The sequence below is a fragment of the Pituophis catenifer genome, unplaced genomic scaffold (genome assembly GCF_029215685.1).
Source record: "Pituophis catenifer annectens isolate HBS135680 unplaced genomic scaffold, rPitCat1.0.hap2 SCAF_10, whole genome shotgun sequence".
In the NCBI taxonomy this organism is placed as follows: Eukaryota; Metazoa; Chordata; class Lepidosauria; order Squamata; family Colubridae; genus Pituophis; species Pituophis catenifer.
This window is the reverse complement of record NW_027256890.1, coordinates 8035774-8058429: the sequence shown is the minus strand read 5'-3', so window position 1 is coordinate 8058429 and position 22656 is coordinate 8035774. Positions and strand designations below refer to the sequence as shown.

Here is a 22656-nt window from a genome sequence, read left to right as displayed (position 1 = left end):
CCAGGAGGACGAAAATGACCTCCCCAGGCTCTGGAGGCCCTTCCCGAACTTCCTGTAGGCCAGTTTTTCACCCTCCCCGAGCCTCTGTGTGCGCCTTGCACTTACCTGCATCCAAAACGGGCCATGGGGGACTCCTGGGAGGGGCGGGGTGGGTGGGGCCAGCCAGGAGTGGGATTTGGGATTTCTCTGAACTGCACAGAATCTTTGCTAGAGGTTTTCTCGAACCCCTGTGAACCTCCAGCAGCCCACCCCTGGATGTTTTGCTGGAATACTATATATTGGTCACTTCCAGTTGTGATGATGTGCATTGATTTCTCTATCTCTCTCTCTCCCCCCTCCCTCTCTCTGCCTCTCCCTTTCCGTCCGTCCCTCCCTCCCTCTGATTTAATTTGTTTTCTCCCTTTTAATTTCTGTGAGAAAATGCAGAATGGTTAAGAATTAAAAGTCAGGTCAGAGCTGAATTCTGTGAGGTCCATGGCATCAATGTTTTTTCTTTTTCTTCTTCTTCTTCTTTTAAAAGATGAAGAAAAGAGACACACCCGCGTGCTCGCAACATTGATCAAATAGTTCGTCTCTAGCAAATGCATTCCAAATTTGTATTGCAGAAGGATGGTGCGGATTTGAAAGCGGTGATTTATCTTGGCCAGGCTGATTTAGCTCTAGCGAGGCCCAAGAAAGAAGGCGAAGGCACCAGAGATGCATCTCATTAGGTTAAGAATATAAAATGGATCCAGGCACAGACAAATTGCAAAAGGGAGCTTCTTCAATCTCGGACGTGAAACTCCTTCGGCTGGGAGAAGATACCTTTTGCGTTAATAGTGTTGTGAGACCCTGTGCTTTTCTTTCTCTTGGAAGTCTGCATTTAAAATAGGCTAAATGGCCTTGAGATGGCAGTAAATTATTCAGATCTTTGAAGTAAGTTGGCATTAACCCATTAGCAGACTTTGGAAACCACAGAATGTCTTCCCTTTGGGCTTATTTTCAGCTGATGTGGGTCACTCGGAGGAAAGGGCTATAGATGTTGTGTTTGTGGTTAAGGAGAAAGTTTCTAGCGGACAGTTTGATGATGCCAGATTGGGAGATCTGCCAAAAACACAAAGGATTTTAGCTCTATCCAGCTCTTACGGATGGCCAGTTGCTCTGTTCACCACATATGTTAGAAACTTTATCCAAAGTTTGGTTTGGTGTGTTTTGAATGATCCGATTGACCAACTTTTTTTTTTTCATTCAAGATATCGCAACTCATGTGTTTGGGCTATAAACCCAAAGGTTATTCATGATTATTATTCACGAAGGAACTGATGCTGGCTGATTTTGAAAATAGGTACCGAGAACTAAGAACGGCAAATTGAAATTACTTCTGAGCAGCCTCTTTTATGTTCCTCACCCGTAGACTGAATCTTGCCCAACTAAAAGCAAGCTACTTGCATCATTAAATACATACTCTGAGAACTTCTAGGAAGAAGCTATCTTGATTCTCTTTCTCCTAATCAAACTATCTAAATTTTGTTGTCTTGGCCCTCTGGAATGCAACCCCTCCCTGCTGGGAATCCAGACCGCATTCCACTACATCTTGAAATTACTTCTGGGAGAGAACGGCTCTTCACTGGTTTTGAGGCAGGATTGGTAGATGGATAATTCAAATTCTTGAACAGAATTCCTTCAGGGATGATTGACTGCAAAGGAAAGCCCCTTTTGAAATCTGCTTTGCTTTCCACTGAATGGAAGCCAGTGGTAAAGTTCAATTTTTTAAACTACTGGTTCTGTGGGTGTGGCTTGGTGGGCGTGGTGTGGCTTGGTGGGCATGGCAGGAAAAGGATACTGCAAAATCCCCATTCCCTCCCCACTCCTGGGGGAAGGATATTGCAAAATCTCCATTCCCTCCCCACTCGGGCCAGCCAGAGGTGGTATTTGCCAGTTCTCCGAACTACTCAACATTTCCGCTACCGGTTCTCCAGAACCTGTCAGAATCTGCTGGATTTCACCCCTGATGGAAGCCCACACTCTTGTACTATTGACTTCTCCTGTAGGAAGAGTCTGTCGGAAGCTTGCCATGATTTTGATTTGTCTGTCCTTGCAGTTGGAAAACCTATACTTTTGAGAATTGCTGGGGAGGAGCCATCTTCCTTCCCAATCAAACGATCTAAACTTCACTGTCTCTTAGTCCTCTGGAATGTGGCCCCTCCCTCCTGGAAATCCAGACTACATTCCACCACGGTACATTCGGGCCTTGTTAGTTCTCACCAGGAAATGTCTGGAGGGTAGACAAGGTTGTAGAGTAGACTCACAATAGTATCTCAAAAGAAGACAATGGCCACAGAAGAACAATTTCTGTGTTGTAGCCCAGAGGAACAACATGGACACGTTCACTAAGAGTTCAACTTGAACTTTTGAATGCTTTCTACACCCAAACACACTTTAAAATTGTGAACTGCAGGGATGTGCTCGCTTTAGAAAACCACAACAAATTTGCCTTAAGGGGCAGGGGTGAAATTCAATTTTTTTCCCTACCGGTTCTGTGGGGGTGGCTTGGTGGGCTTGGCATGGGAAGGATACTGCAAAATCGCCATTCCCACCCCACTCTGGGGCCAGCCAGAGGTGGTATTTGCCGGTTCTCCGAACTACTCAAAATTTCTGCTACCGGTTCTCCAGAACCTGTCAGAACCTGCTGGATTTCACCCCTGGTTAAGGGGTCAACTTCTTCATCTCATTCCCTTGACCACCACGCTTTGCTTTCTTTTAACTAGTCTGCTTGTTTTATTTCCATCAAACTGCAGGTTTATCTTTTTGCAATCCGTGTGTGTGTGTGTGTGTGTGTATCTGGCATTTTAGGGTTTTTTTTTTAAATATTTGCAAGAGGAAACAGGAGAAGAGGAATAAGTTTAGAGTTTTGGTTTGGTCTTTTTCTCTTCCTTTTTTTTCTTCTTCTTCTTAACTTGAAGCCTTAATGTTTCACTTCTTTGAATAAGCAACAGAGGGCAGAGTGGAGAAAACCAGACGCCGGCTTTATTTCTGCTTGGGTTTAATAATAGACTTTACCCCGGGGCAGTTAAAATACACACACACACACACACACACCAAGCATCAAAGACAAAGAGAAGGGCTTGTAAAGTCGACAGGGATAGAGGATTCCTTAGGGATGTGTGTGTGTGTGTGTGTGTGTGTGTGTGTGTGTGTATTTGTTTTCTGAGGTTTTCGCGGGTGTTTGTATTTAAGTCTTTGGTTATTCGGGTTTTCTCCCGCGTAAAATTGGAAGTGTCTTGGCGACGTTTCGACGAAGTCTCATTCGTCATCTAGGAGCAATCTAGGCAAATTGCTCCTAGAAGCACGAAGCCAAAAACACCAGCCTGAAGATGATGAATGAGACTTCGTCGTAACGTCGCCAAGACACTTCCAATTTTACGCAGGAGAAATCCAAATAACCAATTTGGTAACCAATAACCAATGTATACACACACACACACACACACACACACACACACACACACGCGCATCCCTAAGGAATCCTCTGATCTATCTATATATATATATCAATATACATATTGTGGGAACAGCTGGTAAAGTTCAACAAATCTTCAGAGCTGTCAAATTCCCAAGTCATCTTTTGTTTAAAAAAATTGTTCCCTAAGCAGGTATCCTCTAGTGTTTAAACACACACAGGCACACACAGACACAACAAACACACAGACAAAACTATGCAGATGTATGCTTTAATGTTGAAAAAAAATAAAATAAACCCTGATATGCAGCCAAGTGGGTGTGCTTAGAAAAGAAAATAAAGACAAGCGTACCCGAGGTTTTGTAAATATTTGCTCATCGTATTTGTACAATGGGGAGGGGGGGATTCTTGTAAGCAAGACCCTCTGGGTGAGGGTCACGGTCTTGCAGACGGAAGCTTATCAGGGGGCCACAATGTTCTGGACTGGCCCTGCACCCAAGCCTGGGATTAGGGACAGAAAGAATTTAAAGACTTGAGAGAGACGTTGCTATTAAAATCACGGTTCGAAGGACCTTGTTGTCAGAGAGAGAGAGAGACCTCCTAACAGTCTCTATTCACCTGTTCTCCTATCTCAAAAACCTGTTTGGAATGTAATCTGTGCAGGCTTCGTGAAACTTGTGTCTGTAATTCTCATCTCTGTCGCTTTAGTCTGAATACATATGTATATATTTTTCAATCCGGCTTGGAAGGTGGCTTCCTTTACTCTGTTTCCTTCTTTGGCTGCTGAATCGCACCGTTGCTGGGGGTGGGGGAAGGGGAAGGGGCGTTCAGTTTTGAATGCCCAGGTTGGGAAATTCTGAAATTTCTGGGGAAAAGGATCTACCACCCCTACCATCATCAACGCCACAACTAGCTGTCTTGTCCAAATCGGGAGCGGTTCAGATTTATTTGGCATTGTAGAATGACCAATTTGGGGAAATCCTTCTCAATTCAACCCATTTAAGAGAATGAAGAAAAAGACAAATGGTGGCTCAGATGCTGAGCTTGTCGACTGAAAGGTCAGCAGTTCAGCGGTTCGAGTCCCTAGCGCCGCGTAACGGGGTGAGCTCCCGTGACTTGTCCCAGCTTCTGCCAACCTAGCAGTTCGAAAGCAGGTAAAAAAAATGCAAGTAGAAAAATAGGGACCACCTTTGGTGGGAAGGGAACAGCGTTCCGTGCGCCTTTGGCGTTGAGTCATGCCAGCCACATGGCCACAGAGGCATCTCCGGACAGCGCTGGCTCTTCGGCTTTGAAACGGAGATGAGCACCGCCCCCTAGAGTCGGGAACGACTAGCACGTATGTGCGAGGGGAACCTTTTTACAAATGGATGGATGCTGAATCCATCCCTCTGTCTAACGTTAGACGTCTAGCATCCTCAATGGCTCGTGGATATCCACCTTAACGTCACCAGCTTTCTTGCCCATCGGATTCTTCAAAATGGTTAAGATTTATTCAGTTTTGAATAAATCAGTGGTGGGATTTTGATATGCTGGCAATGAAACAAAACACATCAACTTTGATTCTGCAGAATGCTTCAAGACCCTACAAGGGAATCAAAGATGCATGAAAAATGAAAAAATAGAGAACATCGTAAGTTGGGGGCTAGGGAGGGTAAGGAAGGTAAGATAGATAGATAGATAGATAGATAGATAGATAGATAGATAGATAGATAGATAGATAGATAGAGAACAGTCCAAGACCAATACAGAATTATAATAGCCAATTACAATCCCAAAATAGGAGAGAATTAGTCTTAATAATTTATTACTTGGTATATTTCTCTTGGCAAGGCTTGCTTATGGCAAGATATAACACTGAGCAATTTAAAAGGTACCATTAAAGAAAAGCTTCTAAATAAAATTGGTTGGATCTGCCAAGTAATTAGAAACCAAATTAATGCAGAATGCAGCTTGCTGATAATATTTACACCTTAAAAGGACCATTTCATTTTCACCAGAGGTTCCAGGGCATAGTCCTATGAGAAGCTGATTTTGTATAGTACTGTACTATACGATATACAATGCTGTAGTATATATGGGGTTATTTTAGCAGAGACAATCCAGTCTCCCATCACAATTTGGACAAGATTTCATCTATACATCTAGTCTTTCAGTGGGCCTTGGTCAAATCCTGACTCCATCCCTAAAGATCTAAAAAATTAAAGAGGATGGAAGGGGAAAACCATCAAACAGAACTGGAGAATTTATTCTGCTTTCTGTCCATTTCGATATAAATTAAAATCAACTTAATTGGAAGAAGGGTCTCGGAAGACGTCGCCATCTCAGGGTTAGCTCCACTTTTTATGGAGAGTAATAATGTGGAAAAAATTGTTGTGGACAATGGACGGTACCAAATACACTTTCAATCATTCATAAAATCTCAAGTCGCCTTAGTTTCTGGACCTCTTTTCCCGAACAACATGGAAAGTTAGGAATGTGAATTAAACACAATATGGTCTCGCTTGCTCAGTGCCAGTTAATTGTGTACAAAAAAAAAAATATTTGGACAAGAATGTCCTAAATTGGTGTTCTTTTTGCAATTATCTCTCTCATCTAAATGGTTCTATTTTAGATCACACTCCCTGCTGCTACAAAACAGAACTGCCTGTCGTTCGTACCAAAATATCAGCATTGCTGCCAGTCAAGTGATAGTGGATTTTTGACAGTTTGGATGGAAACCAGTTGCAAAAAAAAAAAAAAAGTCTCAATCAAATTACAGTTGGAAGCATCCACGCAACATTTTGAAGGGATCCATCTATGTGGTTATGCAGATATAAAACCACATCATTTGGCAAGGCTAGAAATTAGATGTCCACTTTGCTGGAGCAATTGATAATTATACCAGTCATTTATCCTTAATATTTAAAGCTTTTCTGGGTGGGCATTTCTCTCTCTCTAAAGCTGCTTTTCTTCATCCATTCCAATGATTAGGTAGGAGAATTTATGCCACTGTTTCTCAATCTCAGCATCTTTTTAAGAGGGGTGGACTTCAACTCCCAGAATTCCCCAGCCAGAATCCATAACTTCAACTCCCAGAATTCCCCAGTCAGAATCCATAGACTTCAACTCCCAGAATTCTCCATGTCAGCTAGGGAATTCTGGGATTTGAAGACAAGCCACACTTCTTAAAATTGGCAAGATTGAGAAACACTGATGTAAGAGTAGGCAAAGTCTTAAGAGAAACAGAAAGGACTACATCTCCCATCAGCCTGGCCCATGGCAAAGCACCATGGAAGGGGAAGCCCATTGCATTAGGGTGGAATGAAGGGAGCATTCTTGCAATTTAATGAGCCATGGAGCAACGTGGTGCCCTCCCGGCTTAGGCTATCGCTCCCATCATTCCCCCCACCCCTCTGTGGATGATGGGGGCAGGAATCCTCCAGAGCTGGTTTTCCTGTCCAAAAAATAGTCCCTTTTCCTTCAAGGCGGAGGGATTGCGGGACGGCTCAGCGAGTCTTCTGCGGAGGGATCTTCTCTTCCTTCCAAGGAAGCTCCGCCCTCTCCGTTCCGAGCCGAAGACGCTTTCCGTCCCTTCGGGAGCTCCTTTAGCCCCGCCTACCAGCAAGTCTCCGCCCCCTCCTGCCAGATCTTATCCCCCATTGGATCTTATCCAATGGCGGACGTCCCTCGCCGACCCGGCCCCGCCCACGCCGCCGGTCCTTCGCCGACGCCGAGGCATTTTGTCCCGCGCCGCGCCCCGTCCGCGGCGGGAAAAGGTTGGCCGCGCGGCCGCCCCTCACGCAGCCCGGCGCCATGGCGTTCCGGAGGGTCGTCACCGTCTCGGCCGCCGCGGCCTGCGGCTTGGCGGGCGGCTCCTTCCTTTTCTCCGCCGTGGCGCTCGGGAAGCAGCCGCCGTCGCCTCAGCAAGGGCCGGAGAGAGCCAGCGGGGACGCCCCGGAGAGCCTCGCAGCCTCGCTAACGGGGCCGCCGCCTCCGCCTCCGCCGGGTCTGCTGTTGCTGCCGTCGCCCAACGCCTCGGCCGCGCCCGCCTGGTTGGAGAAGGCCAACGGCTGCGGCTATTGGGACAACAACTGGGACAGGTGAGGAGGCCCCTCCCCCCACTCGGGCCCAGAGACCCCCCCTCACTCCCAGGACCCCTCCCCCACGCTCAGAGCCCCCCCCCACGGCCCAATCCCCCTGTTCCCAGAGCCCCCCCTCCGCCCAGAGACTTCCCCCCACACTCCCAGAACCCCCCAATACCCAGAGCCCACCCCATGGCCTAATCCCTAATCCCCCCCACACTCCCAAACCCCCCTGCCTAGATTTTCCCCCCTACTCCCTGAGCCCCCACACCCAGTCCCCCCTCCCCAAACCCCCATGCTCAGACTCCCCCAATGCCCAGAGCCCACCCCATGGCCTAATTCCCAGAGCCCCCCCCGCCAGCCCCCACACTCCAAATCCCCCCTGCCTAGACTTTCCCCCTAATCCCTGAGCCCCCAAGCCCAGAACCCCCCATGCCCAGACTTTCCCCACCCTTCCCAGAGCTCACCCCATGATCTAATCCTTTTTTCCCAAACTCCCCCCCCCCCGCCCAGAGACTTTCCCCAGAACCCCCATGCCCAGATTCTCCCAATGCCCAGAGTCCACCCCATGGCCTTATTCCCCTATTCCCTCTATCCTTAGCCCCCCCTACTCCCAGCCCCCCATGCCTAGACTTTCCCCCTGACCCCCCCCCCGCTATTCAGGGTTCCCCTCCTCCCAGAGCCCACCCCATGGCCTAATTCCCAGAGCCCCCCCCGCCAGCCCCCACACTCCAAATCCCCCCTGCCTAGACTTTCCCCCTAATCCCTGAACCCCCAAGCCCAGAACCCCCCATGCCCAGACTTTCCCCACCCTTCCCAGAGCTCACCCCATGATCTAATCCCCCCCGCCCAGAGACTTTCCCCAGAACCCCCATGCCCAGATTCTTCCAATGCCCAGAGTCCACCCCATGGCCTTATTCCCCTATTCCCTCTATCCTTAGCCCCCCCTACTCCCAGCCCCCCATGCCTAGACTTTCCCCCTGACCCCCCCCCCCGCTATTCAGGGTTCCCCTCCTCCCAGAGCCCACCCCATGGCCTAATTCCCCTACTCCCTATTCCCCCTATCCCCAACCACCCATGCCTAGACTTTCCCCCTACTCCCTGAGCCCCCACACCGTCCCCCCTCCCCAAATCCCCATACTCAGACTCCCCCAATGCCCAGAGCCCATCCCATGGCCTAATTCCTTGAGCCCCCCCCCACCAGCCCCCACAGTCCCAAATCCCCCCTGCCTAGACTTTCCCCCTAATCCCTGAGCCTCCAAGCCCAAAACCCCCCATGCTCAGCCCAGCCCCCGGTGTAATCTCCCTGTTCCCAGAGCTCCCTACTTTCAGAGCCCCCATGCCCAGACTTCCCCCACCCTTCCCAGAGCCCACCCCATGATCTAATCCTTTTTTCCCAAACTCCCCCCCCCCCGCCCAGAGACTTTCCCCAGAACCCCCATGCCCAGATTCTCCCAATGCCCAGAGTCCACCCCATGGCCTTATTCCCCTATTCCCTAATCTCCCTATCCCTAGCCCCCCCCCCCCCCCCCCCGCCTCCCAGACTCCCATGCCTAGACTTTCCCCCTACTGTTGTGGAGGTTTTCACTGGTCATCACTGGAGGTTTTCAAGAAGAGACAGGACAGCCCTTTGTCCAGGATAACAGAAGGTCTCCTGCTTGAGCAGGAGGGTTGGACTAGAAGACCTTCAGGGTCCCTTTCAACTCTTGTTATTCTGTTAAGTGAGTTTTGCCCTATTTTAGTATAGGGTATCCTCCTTGAGCAGGGGGTTGGGCTAGAAGACCTCTAGGGTCCCTTCTGACTGAATTCTAGATTCTGCTCCCAGGAAGGTAAGTCCAGGTTCTGGATCTTAGGGTGCTTGCGGTCCAATATTAGATTGGCCTCCCTGGCAGGCTTGTTGTGGGAGGGGAGTGGACAGGGCAAGGCCTTGCCAGCCCATGTTCTGATAAGAGGGAAGGTGGCTTAGAAATGACTACGGAGACGATCGTTTCTCCAGCCACTTTAAGATGAGTGTGTGAATGTTCTCAGAGTGCTGGTTTTTGGGGGGTTTGGGGAGTTGAAGTGGATGCAAGCTGGCTGGGGGATTCTGGGAATTGAAATCCGGCCTTCTCAAGATTGAGAAACAGCACCCTAGACAGTCTGGAGGACGGTTTAAGGCATTCCTGGAGTCGTCATTCCCATGTGCTGTGCTTCCCTGCTCTCTGCCAACGGACGGATGCGAGTTCTAAACCAAACATCCAGAAGGAGCCTTGGTAGTACAGTGGTCTAAAGCACCCTGTTGCCTGCAATTACTGCAGGTTCGAATCTCGCCAAGGCTCAAGGTTGACTCAGCCTTCCATCCTTTCTAAGGTAGGTAAATTGAGGACCCAGTTTGTGGGGGCAATAAGCTGACTTTGTATAAATATACAAAAGGATGAAGGCTATTGCTTAACGCATTGTAAGCCGCCCTGAGTCTCCGGAGAAGGGCGGCATATAAATCAAATTAAAAAAAAAAAAAAAGATGCAGGGTAGATACTAGCACTACGAATACTCCAAATGCTTGAATTATTAAGAAAAACCTCCCCTTCTCTCCCCGGCATGCCTTTAAGAGCTTTTGAAGTTGAATCCTCTACTTGTGCAAGATTCCTGCCCAATTAGAAACACTTTCTCAAAACAGATGTTTTGGATGCTGCTAATCCTGTCTGGATCGGTGCTCCGGGATAAAAAGAAGATTGTATATGGGGGGGTTTCCTTATTTTCATCTGAATAAGGTGGCCGAATGTACATTCAAAAATGTTAGTAACTGAGGTTTCTTTTGCCACGTCCTGCTGTTCGTCTTGCACGAGTTGCTGAAGATAAGCAGTGTGAATGAACTTTAATAGATGTCACTTTGTCCCTGATTTGTTGACATTATTATTTTTTTTTCCAGAGCATAACCATGCCTGAGTGGAGTTTAAAATCGTTGGCTAGTGCTCTACTACCGTGTTTCCCCGAAAATAAGACCCTGATATTTTTTTTTGAACCCTGGAATAAGCACTTGGCCTTATTGCCATGCATTCAAAAGCCCGATTGGGCTTATTATCAGGGGATAATGTCTTATTTTGGAGGAAACAGGGTAATATCATAGGAACTGGAACCATACTCTTAAATTTTAGGGTGGTTTAGATCCAGCAATCATACCATTCATGTAAAAAAAAAGAGAAAAGAAATATTAACAACTCTTAAGCGTTGGGTTCTATTTCTGCTGAACAAGTTTTGAATAATTGCCTTAAGCAATTCAGGAGAAACTTTGAAAATACATAATCTATGGCTGTTCATATTATATTTACACACAGACACAGACACAGACACACAGAGAGAGTCACTTCATAGTTATTGGGAATTTCAGATATCAAAGTAATTGCCTAGTGACTTCTGTTTTTCTGCTATAAATGAAATAATACCTATGCTTTTCGAAACGCTGCAGTTACTAATTCACTTAGTAAAGAGAATTAAGTATTATTTTCTGCCTGATCCCTTCCAGATTAATAACACTAAATCTGAACGAAAGCCTTCCTAACATTTAATTTCATAATGGGTTGGAACTGCTGCTCTCAGTGTAGTATGGGTAAGCAAAACGCCCGTAATCAGCTTATGTGGAGACACTGGATCCCATCTAAGGTTTGCAGCTTGGCTATATGGGGTTCATTATATATATATATATATTGCTCAAAAAAATAAAGGGAACACAAGCAGAAGACATCTGAGATCTGAATGAATGAAATAGCCTTATTAAATACTTTGTTCTGTACATACAGTAGTTTATACACTGCTCAAACAACTAAAGGGAACACAAAACATCAATCAGATCTTGGATGTCTTCTGCTTGTGTTCCCTTTATTTTTTTGAGCAGTGTATATCTATATCTAAAATAATAAACTCTAAACCAGAATGTTTTGGGAAGATCTAAACTTGCCAGTGCATGCTTTCTAATTGCTGATGTCCAGGAGTGATTTTTGCTATAGGAAAGAGAGAACATGAGTAAATCATTTCTTTGAATCCAAGCCAGGGTTCCTTGGCTTGTTGTAACATGGAGAATGGCTTATTTTGAATGTCTGAGCACTCATTTGTGATTTTCTTATGTGGTCCTATTCGTAGCAGTTTTAGCATATCTGGCAATTTTGTTTAGCTATGGGCAAGTAGTTCTTTTAGGGGTGATATTGCTCCTATGTTGTTGCTGCTTTTCTGAACAGTTAGTTGGTATGACTATATATCCTACCCTGTTTCCCCCAAAATAAGACATCCCCTGATAATAAACCCAATTGGGCTTTTGAGAGCATGGCAATAAGGCCAAGCACTTATTTCAAGGTTAAAAAATATAAGACAGGGTCTTATTTTCGGGAAAACACGGTATGTTTCTAGGACTAACAGTTAATATGACTAAAGCCTATTGCATAGAGGCTCTAGACTTAATTCAGTGGGGTTCCCTTTAAATAGATGGTATCATTTTCATTATATTTGTATTTTTATGTGCACGTTGCTTTTTTTAAAAAAAAAACTAGTTCAAATTTCTCTTTAAAACTAGGAATCTACAGATTTCAAGAAAAAAAAATACTGCTGCTCCAAATCAGAAAGCATTTAGCAATAGCGAATTAATATTAATAACTAGCCCCTGTGAATTTGCCTTGCCATGGATTGCATTCTTAGCGTTTACATTGAGCCAGTGTATTATTTTTCAACACAGTGGCCACTGTTACGAAAGTGAAACACACTATCTGCTTACTTGAAAGTGTAATTAACACCACAAACATCCATCACATCAGATGAGCCAGCTTTGTGCTTCCGTTTATATCTTTCATTTTCTGACTTTATTTTATTTTGGCAGCTCTCAAGGCTTTCTTTGTTCTGACTCACTTTTATTTCTCTACTGTACTTAATAAATCATGAAGGGTAGGAGCAGGAATAAAATGCCAAAATTGGATCTGCTCTTAAATGGGGGGGGAAAATAATAATCCAGTGATGGGAAATGAGTCAAAGTGCCTGGAACTACCAAGTGACTGAGCGTGTGGCAGGAACTGCCTCCTGCCTTTTTTATTTTTAAATATAAAAGTTTGCAGGTAAATTGCTGCCCTAGTGGATGTGTTAGTAGTTGTAAGTGAAGGGATGAATGAAGCAGACGTCACAAATCCCAAAAGGGTTGGTGGTTTCATTCTTTATTTTGGAATACCAGTATATGGAACTGCTTTGTGTTTTGGCTAAGAATATACCGTATTTTTCAGACTATAAGACGCACCTAAATTTAGAAGAGGAAAACAACAAAAAAAAGGTTTTGGCCTCCCTTTTTCCGGACCTTTTCCAGTCTTTTTTGGCCTGTTTCCGGGGCTTTTTGCGGCCCGTTTTTGCGGCTTTTTTCGGCTCGTTTTGGAGGCTTTCTGAAAAACCGGGCCCAAAAAAGCCTCAAAAATGAAGCCTCAAAAACAGGCAGAAAAAAGCCTGAAAACGCCCCCAAAATGGCCCCCAAAAGGCCTTGAAAATGGGCCGCAAAAAGCCTCAAAAACAGTCCCAAAAAAGCCGCAAAAATGGGCCTGAAAAAAGGCCCGAAAACAGGGCGTGCAGAGGCCAAAAAATGGCTGGCGGGTGGGCAATATTTGGTCTATAAGACGCACAGGCATTTTCGCCCCTTTTGGGAGACAAAAAAGTGTGTCTTATAGTCCGAAAAATATGGTATATTTATGCAGGCTGACATATTAGCAACAGAATCTGGTGGTGTTTGATGCACACACTTCAAATCAGCGTTACAAGTAAGTCGAGAACAAGGTAGTCCTCGACTTACGACCACAATAGAGACCCAAATTTCTTTTGTTATGTTAAGTAAGATATTTGTTAAGTGAGTTTTGCCCCATTTTTGCAACCTTTCCTGCCACAGTTGTTAAACGAATCACTGCAGTTATTAAGCTAGTAACCCAGTTGTTAAGTGAACCTGGTTTCCTCTTTATCTTTGCTTGTCAGAAGGTGGCAAAAGGGGCATCACATAACTCCAGGACACAGCCACCGTCATAAATATATAACCACTGGCCAAGCATCCAAATTTCGATCGCATGACCACGGAGAACATTGCAACAGTCATTAGTGTGAAAAACAAGTCAAAAGTCACTTTTTTTCCACTGCCCTTGTAACTTTGGACGGTCACTAAACGGTTGTAATTCGAGGACTGCCCGTGGCTTCCATTTGCCCATTGCTCTTCTGTCTTTTCGAGATAGTAAATGGCACGAAGGAGACATTTATGCAATCTGAATTGCTAAGGCTGACTTTCTCAAACAATGGTGCAGCAACAGAGCTGAGTCCATTGCTTTGCCCATCTGCTGTGTTTAATGCAAGAATATAAACTTCAGGTTCTTGCTTTTAGGAGGGAACCCCTGGCGCTCATGAACTTGAAGAAGAAAAATGAAGAGACGGGCGAACAGGAGGTGTCATCTCGCTTAGCCCACTATAAAACAAAAGCTACCAGGCACATATTCCTCGTACGCCATTCTCAGTACAATCTGGAAGGGCAGCAGGATAAGGACAGAATCTTAACGAAGCTGGGTAGGTATGATGGGGTAGTGGGTGGAGGTACAACTTTCTGGAAAGTCCAGTCGCCTCTTGAAAAAGCACCTTTGGGATACAATTTATGCTGAAGAAGCTGCTTGTTCGGTGTATAATCGATGGGGAGCCTTCCGTCCTTTCCTAAATGTAGATTTTTCTTTGTACGTTCAGTCAAATGACTCTGCTTGTTTTAAGCAGTTTTAAGCCCATTAACCAGTATCTGTTTTCAAGGCAAGGAGACTCACATACCCTCCTTATTCAGAAAAAAATGTTCTGCTTCCATCGCTTGCCAAATTGCAAGTTTCTGTCTGAATTGCAAAATAATCCTTTATGTGAAGAATGCAAACAGGACTGGCGCGAAAAGCAGCAAGTTCTGATTTTAAAATACTGTGCCAAAACATTAAAAAAAACAACCTCTGTGCCTTATTAGGAATTTATCCATAAATGTACTTTTTAGGCCGCGAGCAAGCTGAGCTGACCGGGAAGAGACTTGCAAGCCTGGGGCTGAAATTTGATAAAATTGTCCATTCCTCAATGACCAGAGCAACGGAAACAACCAACATTATTAGCAAACATCTTCCTGGTGAGTTGGAACCGAGTTTGTGGTGGTAAGCAACATTGATATAGTTTTTACTACATGCCAGCAGGACCAGTCTGTCTGATTTGCTTATACTTTGAGCCGTTATATCTGAAGGGTTGGATTCGAAGTCTGTGGCCAGTAGGGATCTAAGTCTCAAAGGCTTACCGTATTTTTCAGAGTATAAGACACATCTTTTTCAATTTAGGTGCATTTTATACACCGAATGTAGCCCCGCCCACCCACTGGCCCCCACCCTTTGGCCTCTACCTTCCAGGAGTTTACCTCCTTGCAGCAAGCAACAAGAAGAAACGGTTCATTTCAGCTTCAGCACATCCTGATTAGCACAAGTTGATTGGATCAGCCTCCCGACTCTCAGCTGTTTTGCTCTCAACTGTTTTGCAGGGGCCTCTGCTGCTTGCTGCAAGGAGGTAAATTCCTGGGAGCAGATATTTTTTTTCTTGTGCTAATCAAGCTATGTTGAAAATGAAAGTAAAGCAGGCTGTTTGCTGCAACGAGGCACAATTGCTGGGAGGCAGAGGCAGATTTCTTTTTCTTGTTTTCCTCACCAAAAATGGTAGGAAGCGTCTTATACTCCCAAAAATATGGTAGTTCACTGTTAGCAAGATCAACAGCAGTTGAGAGAAGACAAAGTAGATCCAGGTTAGGGATCTTGCTGTATATTTTAAGCGTAGGGAAAACTAGAGATCGCTATCGATTTCAGAAAAGGCAGCCACAGCCACACACCTCTACATATTAATGATTCACCTGCGGAGGTGGTTCGTAGCATCATGTTTCTGGGTGTGCAGCTAACAAAGCTGGCTTGGTCACTCAACACTGGTGAAGCAGGCACAGCAGCGCCCAAGTTTTCTGTGTCACGTGAGAAAAGCACATCTTCCTTCCCCCTGTCCTCACCACTTCCTATAGAGAGCCTATTCTGTCATATTGATTACTGGTTTGGAAGCATTCCTGTTTTCAGACAGGAAGGCGGTGCAGAGAGTGGTGAGGACAGCAGAAAAGATTATGGGCAGTCAGCTCTCTTCTATCCAGGACATGTCATATAAGCGATGCTTGAGCAAGGTCCACGGTATTGTCTGGGATGCTACACCATCCTTTTCATGACCTGTTTTCCATGTTACCTTCTGGGAGGTGCATCTTTGGGACTTCTCCTTAACTGTTGCAAACATTTTTCACCAGATGTGGCTGCAGTTAGGAAAATATTTTTTCAGTTTTGTAAAACAGTTGCAACGTTCATTCTGTTATCCTTGTTAAGATTTCATCAAGCTTTTGGAATGCATTGTGTCAGATTAAATCCTGACCTTTTACCGGTCTCTTTTTTCCCCCAGTTGCGATACAGATTCTTTGTGTGTATCAGAGAAAGATAACATTCGAGGACATAATGCCTGAGTCACATATATTGTTCCTACTTCTAATCTTAGCTAGTTTACCCCTGCAATCCCAAATCAGCCAATTCCCTGAGCATCATACAAAATGACCTTGAAACACATGATGTGTTTTCGTAGATAGGCAAACAAGCATTAGTCCAAAGGCCCTTTAGTTAAGGTTGGTGCTGATTTAATTGCTGATTTGAGAGGAGAGAATATTATGTCAAAGCGACCTCAACTTGTTAACAACATTAACTTGGAAAATCGAAATGTTGCCTTGGTTTTGCTTGTTCTGGCATATTTGTGAAGAAGGTATGACTGATTATCGGAAGATAAAATTGGGTTGAAAGGAAAATATAGTACTGACCAGAGAGGCCTAGTTAGTGACAAACAGGAGAAGGAAACAAAATATTAAAATATAAGGGGAGGGAGATAAGTCAATTTCAGCAAAGAGTGTAGCAAGGAAGCATCTAGAAGGGTTGCAACCAATGTTTCACAGGGAGTTAAGATTTTATATTGAAAATACAGGAGGAAAAGTGGTGTGGAATAAGTTTTAGGAGCTGTGACACGAACGAATTTTGGGGTCCATGCTGGTCTGTGACTATAATAAAACGATGGATTGGAGTCCATCATAAGTTATAACAGTCTTTCCCTGAAGGCTACAAAGCAACACAGCATTTTAGAAAGTTGGCAAGCTGGCACAGATTTGCTAATATCTAAGATTGGGGTTAGGGACGCGGTGGCTCAGTAGCTAAGACACTGAGCTTGTCAATTGAAAGGTCGGCAGTTCAGCGGTTCGAATCCCCAGTGCCGCGTAACGGGGTGAGCTCCCGTGACTTGTCCCAGCTTCTGCCAACCTAGCAGTTCAAAAGCAGGTAAAAAATGCAAGTAGAAAAATAGGGACCACCTTTGGTGGGAAGGGAACAGCGTTCCGTGCGCTTTTGGCGTTGAGTCATGCCGGCCACATGACCACGGAGACGTCTTCGGACAGCACTGGCTCTTTGGCTTTGAAACGGAGATGAGCACCGCCCCCTAGAGTCGGGAACGACTAGCACAGATGTGCGAGGGGAACCTTTACCTTTACTTTTATCCAAGGTTGGTGATGGCCCTCTTTCACTTCAAAAGTAAGACTTGTGTTGGAGCATTGGCAGTAAACCTCTCTAGGAAATCTGTGTCTTAAGTCTGTTATGGAGTTGTGTGTGTGCCTATGGACATGGAAAATCACTAAGACCAAAAGGCCTGTAAAATCCTCTTGTGTACGTTGCCTTGTGTATAAATCAGACCACACAAGGGTTGCACACATCCTTCTTTTCTGTCTTCCTCAGGGGTGTCCAAGCTGAGCACGGATCTCCTGCGTGAAGGAGCTCCCATTGAACCAAATCCTCCCAGTTCTCACTGGAAACCTGAAGCTGTGGTAATATCTATTCCAGAATTTAGCTTTTGTGGGTCTAACTTCAGGGTTTCTTTTAAGACCGGCTTTTCTCCCCAGGCGCGCACGTGTCATCTCATGAGAAAAGGCAAAAAATTTTGCACACTGATAAGCGGGTCATCGATTTGCAAAGTTTACCATTCGCTGGTTCTTTTAGTGACAATAAATGAACAGTAGCTTATTGACAATGCTAAATCAAAACTTGTGTTTCTTAAAATGGGCATTAAAAGAATAATGCATTAACAGCAAAAAAAAAAAAAAAGTTCAGACATTGATAGTATTACTTGGAAATCCAAATGTATTCTACTGAGGGTTCTTTTTTTTTTTTCTTTTTTCTTTTCCAATTTGTCTATTCTGTAATTCGGCAAATATAAGAATCTAAAGCTTTGCTTGCACTCTTACAGAATATTGAAATATAAGCGAGATGGTTCTGGGACAGCCAAAGCCCTATTTAGATAAAAGGCAAGGCTCAGCAACTTAAAACTGGATTTTAAGGATTTACACAGCCTGTTCCTTTAATTCCTGCTGATTCCAGCAATCCAAATATAAATATTAAATATCTAAGGCCTCTAGTTTTTTAATCTGTTGTGGGAGCCGATCACTGTTTCCGATTGGTTAAAAGGGGGGGGGGAGAAAATGTGTGCAGGTTTTAATGATCTGCCATCTCTCACCCAACTTTTGCTTTTAGCAGTATTACGAAGATGGCGCTCGCATTGAGGCCGCCTTCCGAAGCTACATTCACAGAGCCGATATCAAGCAGGAAGTGGACAGCTACGAAATCTTCGTTTGTCACGCAAACGTTATTCGCTATATTGTCTGCAGGTAACCCAGGCTGCGGAAGAGACCGCACCGGTGGGGGGGGGGGTTGTTGGGGCAACACTCCTAAATCCTTGTGGTTATTAAGTTGGGTTTTAACACGCACCGTTGCATTAGACGGAGAGATCGGATGCTTTTAGCACATGGTTGGGAATTTAGCAAGTAATTGGAACAGTTGTCTGCAGGATTAACTCAGAGCTTTGGTTTTTCGCTCTTTTAAGTAGCGGGATTTAAAAGAATCGTTTAAACAAATGTAATATTTAAAAACTGGATGGGGGAAAGAAATGGGGAGAATGTTTAAATTCCTGGGTTTGGAGCCCTTCTGAATTAACATCGGTAAATTTCCCCACTTCACTTGGCTTCCACAGTCTCCTCCAATATTGTTGATAGCTTTGGTGTTTCAGCCAATGGCCGGGGGGAGTGGGTAATGGGAGTTGTAGTTCCTTACACGAAGGGTTTGCAAGGGAAGGGACAAAAGGAATGAATAGATGGATTGGAATCACTTTCTGTCAGGTTATTTCAATCGCGCTAGAAGCTTTGTATGTACCAGGAATTGTACTGGTGGCCTATTAAATTTAAAGCTGTGCCAGTTTCAATGACAATCAATCTAAACTTGAACCCATGTTTCTATCTTGCTGTGCAGACTATGGACAACATTGTCCATTATCCATAGTCTGCACAGACTATGAGACGAGCTGTTTTTATTTATTTAAGATTACCCTCACTTAAGATTGCTTTTGTGTGGGACGCGGTGGCTCAATGGCTAAGGCTCTGAGCTTGTCGATCGAAAGGTCAGCGGTTCGAATCCCTAGCGCTGCGTAACGGGGTGAGCTCCCGTGACTTGTCCCAGCTTCTGCCAACCTAGCAGTTCAAAAGCAGGTAAAAAATGCAAGTAGAAAAATAGGGACCACCTTTGGTGGGAAGGGAACAGCGTTCCGTGCGCCTTTGGCGTTGAGTCATGCCGGCCACATGACGACGGAGACGTCTTCGGACAGCGCTGGCTCTTCGGCTTTGAAACGGAGATGAGCACCGCCCCCTAGAGTCAGGAACAACTAGCACATATGTGCTAGGGGAACCTTTACTTTTACCCTCATTTAAGATTGCTTTAGTATTTGCTAAATTTATTTTGAGTTGGAGGAGGGTTCTAGAAGCAATTATCACAAAGAGGGGAGACAAAAGCCGGGCAATGGCTGTAGAAATATTTATAGTCTTGCTGAAACAACAATTCCTTCTTTTAAAGATTCTTTTAGCTCTCCTCGGGGCATAAAAAGCTTGCTGAGTTAATTATGATTCTTCATACGGCTCTTATTTAATCCCAGCATAATGAATTCCTGAAAAATGCTAGTCTCAGGAGACCAGTTCACTTTTGACAACAGTTGAAACTCACAAACTCTGCCTCCTACCCCGAGGAAAGTGCATCCTGGTTTTTATCCCGTCTTTTATTATTTCTATAAATAACTCAATAACTGTTTTCCTTTTTAAAAAAAAAATATGTATTTTTTTTTGGAAGAGCATTGCAATTTCCTCCGGAAGGTTGGCTTCGGATATCCCTCAACAATGGCAGCATCACTCACCTGGTGATTCGTCCCAACGGCAGGGTGGCCCTGCGCCTTCTTGGTGACACGGGGTTTATGCCGCCAGAGAAGATCACCCGCAACTGAGTAAGCCTTCTTTGAAGTTTCCCCATCGGCCTTGAACCCATGCAACAAGGCAGTGGTGGGTTGCTATCTGTTCTCCCCGGTTCTTGCGAACCGGCAGTGGAAATTTTGAGTAGTTCAGAGAACCGGTAAATACCACCTCTGCCTGGCCACACCCCAAATCTATTTGCTGCCTCCCAAGTCCCAGCTGATCGGCTAAAAGGAAAAAAATCAGGGCTCATTTGACAAAGAAGAGAAGAAAAAAAAAAGACACTTTAGCTTTAAATTGAGAAGCCAAGAAGCCTCTCAACTGATCGGCTAGAACTGATCCGCTCCTTGTAAACCGCTCAGTGGCGATAGATTGATGGGTGCTTCCCTTCTATTTTCAAACGGGGAAACCAGATTCACTTCACAACTGGGTTACTAACTTATCCACTGCAGTGAGTCACTTAGCAGCTATGGCAAGAAAGGTTGCAAAACGGGGCAAAACTCACTTAACTTAGCAACAGAAATGTTGGGCTCAATTGTGATCCTAAGTTCGAGGAACACCTGTAATATTGGAACATGATTGTTGTGAAGGATACTGAGTTAATTAACTAATGCCTCTTTCTCGTCCGTCCTCTTTTCAAGCTCGTGGTAAACAGGGAGGGTCTCCAACCAAGAGGACAAAGCTACTTTCAGATGTGGCCAACACTTCCCCTCAAAAGCTGCAGGCTCCCTCGAACTGGACTTCGTATGTCTCAGACCGTTTATTAACACGTTAAGATTTTGCACTAGTAGCTCTCGTGGCGTGCGATGTTGACCGTTGAGAGAATTGGAGAGGACCCCCCCTCCTTCGCGGCTTCAAAACTACCATGCCGGTGGCCTCTCGCCAAAGCCTATCCAAGGATTTGTTTTTTCCCCTTTCTTATTTTGGGGCGGAACACCCCCCCCCCCCAGAAATACTGCGAAGTCCAGGGATACACGTTGGGTACTGAGGGAGACAAAATCTCGAAAGTAGCGCCTTCTCTTATTATGCAGCTCCGATTTGCACACTATATAAATCGGAGGCGGCATCTGTAGTTAAGAGAGTTGTCATCCAAAGCAGTGCTTGAATATTAAAAAGCATAGAATTGTCTACGCTCTTCAAGCCCTGCCTAGTTACTTGGTCTTTTAGTTTGAGACTTTTTGCTACAAGTGTCTATTCCTAAATAAATAAATAAATTAAACCCTAAATAGGAGCCTTTCTTGGCTGTTAATAATTGTCACAGGTTAATCCATCACTCGATTACAAGTAAAGTCGCCATCAAATTAGAAGTTAAGAATAAGCTGTTCTGTTTCTCCTTCTGTGTGCATGACCCAGGTGGTCAAGGCAAGGCAGGCCTCTAGAGAGAGTCCTAAATTCTCTCAACAAATGGTCCGGCCAATGGCCCTCCGACGACTGGTAAGTCTCCATCCCCACTCCCGTACCCTGAAGGCAGCCACCCTCAGTCCGCCAAAGAGCCCCTATAGTACAAAGAGAGTAGCATCGAGTAGGAACACACCTGCAGGGTTCCAAGTTGAGTCCACAAGGCAGAGTCCAGGCACAAGACAAGGGTAGTCCTCCGGGCAAAGAGAAGGTCCAAGGCAAGAAACCATCCACAAGACAAGGTCAAGGTCCAAGACCAAAGGTGAAGAGCAAATCTTCCAAGTGGTGAGGCAAGGCAAAGCAGTGAGAGGCAGGAGTCTAACTCCCCACGGCTTCTCCTTGAAGTTACTACCCTTGTGAGGAGGGGTGGGGCAGCCTTCTCCCGGATAGCCTTGTAGCCCTTCTCTGGGCTTGCCTACACTCTGTTCTCGGTGCCCTTGGATCAGTGGAGGAGGCAGCTGTTCCTCATCGGAGGGGATCTGCTGCCTATCAGCACCACCGCCTGCCAACAGCCGATCCTCCCGTGTCTTGTGAAGGCAGGCAGCTCTCCGTCCGGTCAACCACCTCCCCAATGTCTGAGGGACCCGGGACAAGAATCGTCCTCAAGCCCTCTCCAAGGTGGCCGGTCCATCCCTGTCGGGATGGTCCCAGTTCCAACTCCTCCTCCTACAAACCGGACTCAAGATGGGTCCACGACGCTTCTGTACTTCTTAGAGCAAAATATAATTTTTATGGGGAAGGGGAGGGAAGCCGAATCCTCAGCCAGTAACTGTCACTTTAGATTCAAGTGCTGCTTGTGAATCTTGTTATCTTGTGGAACTGGAATAGGAGGATGTGGGGGTTGTTCTGTGGTCAGAATAGAAGACACCACTGGATCTATATATCAAATCAGTGTGGAAAAAATGTAAGTTATTTCTATTTGTCAATTTTATCTATGAAAATAAAAAAAATAATTGATTTTCACTTCGAGACTGCTTTAAAATTTTAAGAGTCCCTAGTTTTTTTTAAGTGAAGGGTTTCAATTCTGAGATTGCATACCAATACTGAGAATACCAAGATTCACGCAAGGCAAAAAATAGAAGCGTGACATTTCTCTGGGTCTTTTGCTACTTATGCAGTGCGACATCCGATTTTATTTTGCGGGTGGGAAGGTGGAATTGAAAATAACTGGCCTTATGAAATGCATTCCCGGTTAATTTCAGCCGCTTGCTGCTGTTTCTAAAAAGGCTTGGAACATGTACATGCGTGTCATTAACAATGTCTTAGTCATCTGTAGTGTTTCTAATCTTATACACGTCAGAAATTTTAAAGGCTGTACTTCAGTTATTTTTTTAAAACGGCCTGATCCTTTTCAGCATCTAAGATCTGTAGCTGAGTAGAAT

General features: G+C 45.1%; 1 protein-coding gene across 4 annotated transcripts; it reads left to right on the top strand.

Moving 5' to 3' along the window:
* The first annotated feature begins 7188 nt into the window (after positions 1–7188).
* PGAM5 (PGAM family member 5, mitochondrial serine/threonine protein phosphatase) lies at positions 7189–22237 on the top strand. Of its 4 annotated transcripts, none has more exons than XM_070950774.1 (7): positions 7189–7518; positions 13865–14043; positions 14501–14626; positions 17331–17416; positions 18126–18256; positions 19761–19911; positions 20518–22237. In XM_070950774.1, the coding sequence occupies exons 1-6, from the start codon at positions 7232–7234 to the stop codon at positions 19909–19911; spliced, it is 960 nt and encodes a 319-aa protein (XP_070806875.1). In that variant the 5' UTR covers positions 7189–7231; the 3' UTR covers positions 20518–22237. The 4 variants fall into 4 exon arrangements, with proteins under 4 accessions (XP_070806875.1, XP_070806874.1, XP_070806873.1 ...); XM_070950773.1 differs by having other exon boundaries at positions 18123–18256; XM_070950772.1 differs by having other exon boundaries at positions 17331–17419.
* The last annotated feature ends 419 nt before the right edge of the window (positions 22238–22656 follow it).

What these genes read in the sequence shown, in the direction of transcription:
- PGAM5 (XM_070950771.1), top strand. Translation starts at nt 7,232, where the DNA reads ATGGCGTTCCGGAGGGTCGTCACCGTCTCGGCCGCCGCGGCCTGCGGC. An exon ending in ACTGGAAACCTGAAGCTGTG is followed by an intron (nt 17,420 to 18,122) that starts GTAATATCTATT and finishes TTTTGCTTTTAG; the next exon opens with CAGTATTACGAAGATGGCGC. An exon ending in ATTCGCTATATTGTCTGCAG is followed by an intron (nt 18,257 to 19,760) that starts GTAACCCAGGCT and finishes TTTTTTTGGAAG; the next exon opens with AGCATTGCAATTTCCTCCGG.